Below are 9029 nucleotides of genomic sequence, written 5' to 3' on the forward strand. Positions count from 1 at the left end.
TAACATTCCCGACATATCTTCTTCTTTTTGCCCCTTGTTTTTTTTTTCAGTTTTTTTTTTTTTTTTTTTTTTTTCCCGCGGATGAACAGTACCGCGTCGTGAACAGTAACTTTTTTTTTTTTTTTTTTTTTTTTGCAACCTTCACGCCTTGAGTAGCAAGGTACTAGAACCGTGCTCCTTGGATCAAAACCGATTAACCCTCAAACTACCTGCTTGAGTTTAACCCTTGAACTCCAATCGCAATCAGAAATTCAACTAATAACTTGGTTTTAACACGCCTAGGACCGTCTAGATTTAAGGAAATCAAGAGCCGAAGCTCTGATACCACTAATGATACGAAAATATAACAATTTTCGATAGATGCGGAAGCAACCTGTGAACTAAGAGTCACACGCCTGATTGTTTAATGAATTAAGGGTCAATTTTGGTTTGATGATGAACGAAGTAAGGTAAAGAAACAAAGGATATTTGAGCGAACTAGACCTATAGCTCGTTCAATGGGGATTGCTTGCTAGACCTATAGCTCACAATCAGGTTAATACTCGAAACGCGTCAAGTAATAACGGAGTCGGAACGATCGCGTCGTACCAAAGTTTACACCAAATATGCAAACGAGAAATTCTGAGTTTTTATTAAAATTCGATGATTAATAACAAAGAAATCGACTCCTATTTATAGTGTAGGAAACCGGCCCTTGCCTTGCTCTACACGAAATCAACTATGGCATAATTGCCTTATTTGCTAATAACCAAATCTAAACAATACTCCTAATAATTCTTTACTTAAATAAAATCATAAAAGTTTTTTAGGAAACTTTTATTCTTATTCCTAATAATAATAGTAATGGAAATAAGTAATCTTCAATGAACTGAATTAGGACTCGAGTCTTGGAGTAGTATTCGAACCCAAGTAGGATACAGTTCCCTGTTCCGATTCCTCATCGAGTTCACTTGCCTTATTCATTTTCGTATCAATGTTAAATTACGTGTTTTACCGACTTAGTCTAATTCTCACATGCTAGGATTAACCTAATGGATGTTGCATTCACTACTACAAATCCAGGCAACTACAACGCCCCTTTAACAACGATTATTCACGAAAATCACAATAGACGTTGTAGAATGTATGGCGCGAATTTTACTAAACTTAATTACAACGGGTATGGTTATAAAAACCGTTGTTATTAGTTTTAACAACGGGTCACACATGCACAACCGTTGTTAATAATTTGGCGCAAAATTGGCGCAAAGTTAGTGAAAAGTAATCACAATGGTTACTTTTGTAACCCGTTGTTAAAACATATTTGACAACGGGTGTTTTTTACAACCGTTGTTAAAACATATTTGACAACGGTTGTTGTTTAATAACCGTTGTCAATACCTTCCCATACTATAAACCACACAAACACAAGTCTGCTGCAGCCACAAAACACAACCCTTAATACACAAACACAAACACAAACACAGCAGACAAACACAAACACAAAACACACACTTTCTCATCGTCTCTTTCTCTCATTCTCATCGTCGCTTTATCTTCTCGCCGTCACTGTTGATTTCATCGTCTCTTACGTTCTGTATTTATCAGGTAAATCTCGCCGTCACTGTTAGTTTCATCGTCATTATTTTCTTTTTCTAATTATTTCTTTTGCATGTATGTGTTTTTATCGACCATTATGTTATTTGTTTAAGTATTGTTCGCATAATTAGTTAGTAAAACAATGAAGAAGCAAGATGAAGAAGCAAGATAAACATAATTAATATATATATATATATATATATATATATATATATATATTTATAAATACATAAATTAAAAAAAAAAATTACATTAATGAAAATGCAATTCTTATATTTTCATAGAGGATCTTATTCTCCTCTATCACATCGTTCCTCTCCTCCTTGGCTATTTGGAGGTTCCGTTCAGCAGTTATTATATCGTCATATAGCTGCAACTGTTGCTGCTCCGTCAAGCCATCTTCTTTGGCGTCCTTCAGTACGGATCGAGCATCCGCAAGGTAGCTCTTGAAACTTTCCTCAATATGGAGCAACCGGCGGATGAAACTGTTGTTGTTCTCGATCATAGTAAGAGTCTTAAGGATGAAATCATTCATTTTGTTGGAGTTTGGAGTTTGTTTTGAAAGATTAAGTAGGGTTATTTATTTGGAGTTTGTTTTAGCAGTTAGGGTTTGGAGATGTATATATTGAGATAATGGAAATGTTAGTTGAGATAATGCAATGTATTTATACTAAGCAATGTGTGGGTTGAGTTGTTTTCTAATTAATATATATGTTAGGAAGTTGTGCCATGCATAATCATCATCATATCTTTCAATGCTGCTTCAAATCTTATTACTAACCCTTCTCATTCCATATTGTCCGTTCATATGCACAGTGATGTCAGTAATAATGCATGCATCGGAATTATAACGGGCCGTAATTATGCATGCATATAGTAATATTTAATTTTTATTTTTTTTATTTTTTAAGAACAAACAACAACGGTTATGTATAAAAAAACCCGTTATCTTTAGTTATAACAACGGTTTTGTATATTACAACTCGTTGTTATAACTTTCCCCCCAAAATTGAGTCACACTTTCCACAACGGGTTTTTATACTTAAAACCGTTGTTAATATTTTTAACAACGGTTTCCTTAAGAAAACCAACCGTTGTTAAAACCTTTTACAACGAACGCTTTAACAACGTCCGCTTTTTTATATAACAACGGTTTTTGACCGTTGTTATAGCCTGTATTTGTAGTAGTGATTGCATGCATATAATCGACAATATATCAAGTATAGACGATTTTCCCTAATCATTAGTAGAGGCCGCTATCGAGGCGGGCGGGATTAGGTGTTCGATCAAAAGAGATTCCTAATCCGTACCCTCACCCCTTACTCCAGGTCTCTGTGAACATCCGTGTTCATTGGCATCCACGAGAGTCATTCTAGACATAGAATGTTAAGGGTAACGAGTTCTTGGTGTTCATGTCACTACTTTGTGTCTTGACATGGCATGAGGTATTCGAACGGTTTCCAATTTTCCACAATAAATTGGTGGCGACTCCACAAATACAAACGCTTGTTCCCAAGCGCCCCCGTGGCCCATGTCCACAGTAACTCCGCTAATATCCCTTATTAATTTTTTTTAAAAAATAAACTCGTAAATTAAAACAGAACGTCTCTGTAGATGGTCATCTTCGTCTAAAGGTTTCAAATGGTCATTGTCATTTGTATTTTGTAACTATTTACAATCAAATATGACCTTGTTTAATTGCTAGCATTTTTATGGTACAAAATATGACTCAAATTTTTTTTTTTTTTTTTGATGACGAGGGGGTTCAATCCCCCGGCCCATGCATTCCCGTACCACTACATGGACCATGTAAGTCACCCCTTCGGGAGCTGCAGTGAGTGACTAGGGATGTCAGCGGGACGGTTACAAGTGAGTACCGCCCCGCAGATGGGTAGAGTTTTGGCGGGTTGTGGGGTGGGTGTAGGTACGAAAATTGTACCCGCCATAGGTCATGGGGCGGGGATGGATTTCGCATCTTACCCACCTAATACCCGCCTACCCGGCCAATCATTAAAAAAATTAGTAGGATTATGATAATTTTGCAAATCTTATTTAGTTATAGTAAAGATATAATGATAATAATAGCTATTTTATAAAGTTTTTACTAATTTATTTGGTAAAAAATTAAAATTATAAAAGTAAATTAAAAAAAAAATGGAAATTATTAGTGATTAAACCAACTTTTATGAAAAAAATTATCGAATAAAATTATGGTGTAGCGGGTTAATAGATAGGTGGGCCGGGTACAGTTTTATATTTTTACCCGTTAGGTCGGGGATGGTTTTGGAAATTTGTACCCGCCACGGGTGGTGGGGCGGGGATGGGTACGAGTTTTTCTTTGTGGGTACGGGTACGGGGGAGCCTCTATCCACCACCGCCCCGCCCCAATAACATCTCTTACAGTGACTAAGTGATCATCGCCCCAGCTGTATGACCCAATTTAAGTAGTCACATTTTTCCGTAAAAATATTGACTAAAGCCCGTCTGATTGTGGTCTGAAATGAGAATTTGCAAAGTTAAAAATGTATTGTACATTAGTGAGATTAGTCCATCCTCGTACTTTCTCTGTTTGGCTTAGACTACCATCGAGACTCACCATTCTTCTCCCTCCAGGCCAACTCTGGTTATTGCTCTTACCTTCTCGTCTTTCAGGTCCTCATTTCTTCTCCTTATTATATTTCCTTTCTTTTTCTTATTTTCCTTTTAATTATTATATACTCCGTATATGTTTTTGATTTTCAATTAGTTACTCCGTAATAAATTGTTCAATTGTTAGGACATACCCAACAAGTTTGACCGCTACTGACAGGTTTGTTTACCGAAGTAGAGTAAGTCTCTTGTAAAACCGTTTTACGCGACAATTATATCCTGACACAATTTGGGTAGTTAATAGAAACAGTTTCTTTAGAGGTAATTGGGTAAAATAATTTATAGTTGGTTTTCTGCGGAGATATTTTGCTGAGCATTAACAAAAGTGGGCTTGCTGTATGCTGTATGGGATTTGATCGATGAATTGGTTGTATATTACTTTTGGGTTTAGCTAGAACGGCATCACGGCGATTCAATTATGAGGGATTTGTGATGATGCACTTTTGGGGGTTTACCTAGAATGGCATCACGGCTATTTGTTACGAGGGATTTGTAATGACTATGATGCACATTAGTTACACGAATTCCGGGCTGCATAAGTTATTTTTCGCCGATATTCTGGTTGCATCACTAGATATTTCAAAAATTCTTTGTTACGAAGTATTATTATGTTTCCCAAACTTAATTTATGCTACCCCTAGTACCATTATTTAGGGGAATAAGTAGCGGAATCATTTCGTTTGCAGTTATTGAGAAGATTTAAAGCATTTAGTTAATATTTATTAAATTGTGGACGCTTTGGCCGATATCATTAGTTACACATATAACGTTACGATAGGGATATTTCACGACCATTAACGGAACTGTGATAGATTGCACATATTAATGCAGTCGATTTGACTATGTTCCATGTTCCCCTAAGCACGAAAGATAATGTCTATAGGATTTATGAACTGGTGTTATGCATAGAGTTAGATAAGAGTGTTATATACTCATGAATATGGCCTTTGGCTGATCTAGATATTGAGATTCTGATGTTTACCGTGTTTTATTGTTTGGCATATATTGCCCAAGTTTTCAGCCAATAAAAAAGACTACCTTTCTATCTGGTAGGGTTGATAGGGGAAAGTGTATTTGTGCCAGGCCTCTTAGCCCTAACTTAGATTTTATAGCTTTGTTCACTTTCCCTTGAACATGTTCCTTCTGATTAATTATCCATTAATCACTTAAGAGGGTGTTGTAGACACATTTTGTTAATGGGTGAGGAAGTTGGGGTGGATTTTGACCTACTTGAATGTAAATCATGTGGATAGAGTTTTGAACATCGGTGGGTTACTGACTTACTGCAGCTAGCAATCATCTTATAAGTTCTTTGGTCCAACAGGTGGGAATGCCAGGGACAGTGGGCTTGGAGTATCGCCGGTTGTACGGTGGTAGCAGGTGGTGGTGGCGGCGGATGTTGGAGATGGGGGATAAAATGGGTGGTTAGGGTTTGGGGTAAGAGGGGGTGTAAGGGAATGGATTACCCTTCGAGGGTGAGGGGATGGGTGTAGAGGAGTTTGAGGGTGTGTTTGGATAGCAAAAGTGGAGGGGAGGGGAGGGGAGGGGAGGGGAGGGGGAAGGAGAGAAGGGAAAGGGAGAGAAGGGAAGGGGAGGGGGAATGGGGAGTGGGTGTTTGGGCTTTGGATACAATTTCCCTCCAAATCTTGCCTATTATGGAGAGATTTTGATTAGGCTTGGAGGAGGGAAATTGGTTCCCTCCAAATCTCTCCCCCTCTATTTCCCTCCACCCTCATTTGCTATCCAAACAAGGGATTTTAAATCCCCTACTCTCCCTCCCTTTCTCTTCCCTCCAATTCCTTCAATCCAAACACACCCACACCCTGAGGGTAAAGGAAGGGGAAAGGGAATGGGAAAATAGGTGAAAAAACATCAACAAAGGGAATTGTTGCTTTTGTTTCCCTTACCCTTGCCCGAGACCTCCAACGCCCCTTAAGTGGTTAAAGCTCAACGAGGGACATCACAAAGTGGATGAAGTAACGTCTACTGTTTACTCAAGTAAACATAAGAATAAGGCCGTTTCTTGTGGAACTGGCGTCATTTGGTTAAGTGGCGTCATGTTTTGTTGTATCTTGAGCTATTTGGTCTGCTTTCTGCACACCTTTGTTTCCTTCTCTTCGGGTATGATTTTAAGTGTGGCAATTGGTGAACTCTAGATAAGATTATATGTCAAATTTTTTTATCTAAGCAAATTGTTCATTCTTTCATCATAGAATTTCCTATGGCGTGGGTCCGTCACAACTCACATCAGTCACTATTTTACGTAATTGTCCATTTAGTTTTCTACTCTACACTTGCTAGTTCAGCTTAGTGTAATGTTGCTAATCTTGCTATATTACTTATTACTGTATTTCTTATATTTGTGGCGACTTCTTTTTGTTGAGTACTTGAGTGGATGTGGATGCTTAAGTAGTTAACTTTTTACATTTGTCTGTTTGCACATGTAATTTGGAGATGGAGAATCTTATTTGTTGGGATTTAGGCTGTGTCACTGTGTCCCCACCCCTGCCTACACTTGCCTCCATAAGAAACCGAATCTGACTGATGGATTAATGATGCAGTTAAGGAAATACTGTTTTTCGGTCGGTAGCTGCCCTTAAGAAATGGACGTGAAGGCTGATGGAAAAGAGAAGGGTCTCGTTCTACTAAAGCAAGGTGCTGAAGCGGTGTGTTCCATATTCCTTAGTGTTACTGTTGTGAATTCCAAATGCTGTTTGTATCACCTGTATATCTATTTAATAGAATCGTCCTACTTGTGCCCTCGTCTGTCTTCATGATCTCGGTTATCATTGCAGAAAAAAAAAGAAAAAAATTGTTTTTGATTAGGAACTTATCAGATGCCTTCTTTATTATAGTACTACGTTTCCAACATAAGGGCACTGACTGAAGTTCACTAGCCCCAATTTTAATTTTAGTTTATAAATCACTCGTTTCCATTTTCAATGGAGCCAAAGTCTCGCACTGTTCTTTCATTTCTTTGGTTTTGGATTATGATGGAATGAAGCAAAATGGCTTAGTGACTGCACATCTTTATATTGTGAAATAGCAATCCTTTGGAATTCTTAACATAAGTTAACATAGAGGTGAGGTTGTCTATCCGGTCTCCTTAGGTAATGTTGTATGGAGCAACTTCATATAGTTCTGCTTTGTATGTTTTATTTGCTGATTCATTTACCCCTCTGATAATCTTCATCTCTTTCTTTATCAGAGAGTTTTTGAGTCAGCTTTTGTTGGAAGGAGATGTATTATAAAGGAGCGTTTTTCAAAGAAGTACAGGCACCCATCTCTGGACTCAAAGCTTACGCTTAAATGCCTGAATGCTGTACGTTGTTCCCTCGAGGACTCGTCGTGTCTAAATCCAATATTTATCTTCAAAATTAGATTTTGTATTCTTTTTTAGTCATTTAATTTTCATTTTAACAGGAAGCTAGATGTATGACAAAAGCCAGAAAATTAGGCGTCCCCACACCAGTTTTATTCTCAGTTGATCCTGTGCTTCATACACTGATATTTGAATTTATCGAAGGTCCGATGATCAAAGAAGTATTACTTGAGTTTGGTGCCACTGGAATTGTTGAAGAACGCTTGCAGGATATTGCAACACAGATTGGAGACAAGATTGCAAAACTGCATGATGGTGGTCTGATACATGGAGACTTGACAACATCTAACATGTTGATAAAGAAGGATACCAATCAACTGGTGAGCCTCTTTCTAATGGTTCCAAGTTTAGAGCACAAAAGGGCGAAATTATTTTATTTAGTGGGTCGGGCGTACTCGTCCTACCACTGTATTGCCTACACAGAAAGACTATTTCCTACTTCCCATGACCCGTAATGATAATTGAGTCGATAATTGTAGATGATTGGTAGGATACTTCACACTAAAAGGCAAAACTAAATTCTAGGGAGTCTTTGACCCGTTGAGTGTACACGGTTTTTTAAAAAATTGCTCAAGTATGCTTATTTTTGTCTATGGCATCAGGTGCTTATTGACTTTGGTCTGAGCTTCACCTCTACACTACCTGAAGACAAAGCAGTGGATCTGTATGTGCTTGAACGGGCCTTGATTTCCATGCATTCTTCATGTGGAAATGTGGTATGTCTCCAAACCTCTGAATCTCTCGCTTTCATTTTTGTGTCATCTCTTCTTACCCCATCTGTGATTAACGATGACCTATAACATTCATAATATACGCGAATGACCTGTTTTGGCCTCGTGCAGATGGAAAGGGTACTTGCTGCATACAGGAAGTCCTCAAAGCAGTGGTGCTCAACTCTGAACAAGCTAGCTCAAGGTAATGTACCCTTATTTTCTTACTTGTCTGACATTATGTTCAGTGTGTTCACCTCTTCTGTTGGAAATTGCAGTGAGACAGAGGGGCCGAAAGCGAACCATGATTGGCTAAACTGCACCGAGTTGTCAATCAAACGATTCTTGTGTTACTATGGTAGTGTTTTTGTATTTATCTTCTATATTTCTTAACAAAGTTTTTGTAGTGAGGATTGAAGAATGGAGGATCCAATATTTCAGGGTCATTTTGTTGGCAATTTGTACGTTGTTTACTCCTCTTTGTAGATGGTCACATTACCATTAAAAAATATTCAAATATGTAAAGATAAACAAATAACACAAATGATACACCCATAAATTAAATACGTAATGAAAGGAGTGCCTAAATTTTTAATTAAATTGGACACTCTTGTCAATAACTTGTAGTTCTAAACAAAATTTTCAAAAAGATGACAATGTTAGGGTCTCGTTAACTAGTACGGGTCAAGTCTAAATCTTGTTTAGATTCA

General features: G+C 37.7%; 1 protein-coding gene across 1 annotated transcript; it reads left to right on the forward strand.

Moving 5' to 3' along the window:
- The first annotated feature begins 4122 nt into the window (after positions 1 to 4122).
- LOC141592614 (uncharacterized) lies at positions 4123 to 8777 on the forward strand. Its single transcript, XM_074413354.1, has 7 exons — positions 4123 to 4230; positions 6789 to 6893; positions 7436 to 7549; positions 7651 to 7929; positions 8212 to 8325; positions 8452 to 8524; positions 8598 to 8777. The coding sequence occupies exons 2-7, from the start codon at positions 6831 to 6833 to the stop codon at positions 8633 to 8635; spliced, it is 681 nt and encodes a 226-aa protein (XP_074269455.1). The 5' UTR covers positions 4123 to 4230; positions 6789 to 6830; the 3' UTR covers positions 8636 to 8777.
- The last annotated feature ends 252 nt before the right edge of the window (positions 8778 to 9029 follow it).

Source organism: Silene latifolia, chromosome 7, assembly GCF_048544455.1.
Source record: "Silene latifolia isolate original U9 population chromosome 7, ASM4854445v1, whole genome shotgun sequence".
Taxonomy (NCBI): domain Eukaryota; kingdom Viridiplantae; phylum Streptophyta; class Magnoliopsida; order Caryophyllales; family Caryophyllaceae; genus Silene; species Silene latifolia.

Coding starts and splice junctions, on each gene's coding strand:
- LOC141592614 (XM_074413354.1), top strand. CDS start 6,831: ATGGACGTGAAGGCTGATGGAAAAGAGAAGGGTCTCGTTCTACTAAAG. Junction 7,930..8,211: donor AGAAGGATACCAATCAACTG/GTGAGCCTCTTT, acceptor CTATGGCATCAG/GTGCTTATTGACTTTGGTCT. Junction 8,326..8,451: donor ATTCTTCATGTGGAAATGTG/GTATGTCTCCAA, acceptor GGCCTCGTGCAG/ATGGAAAGGGTACTTGCTGC.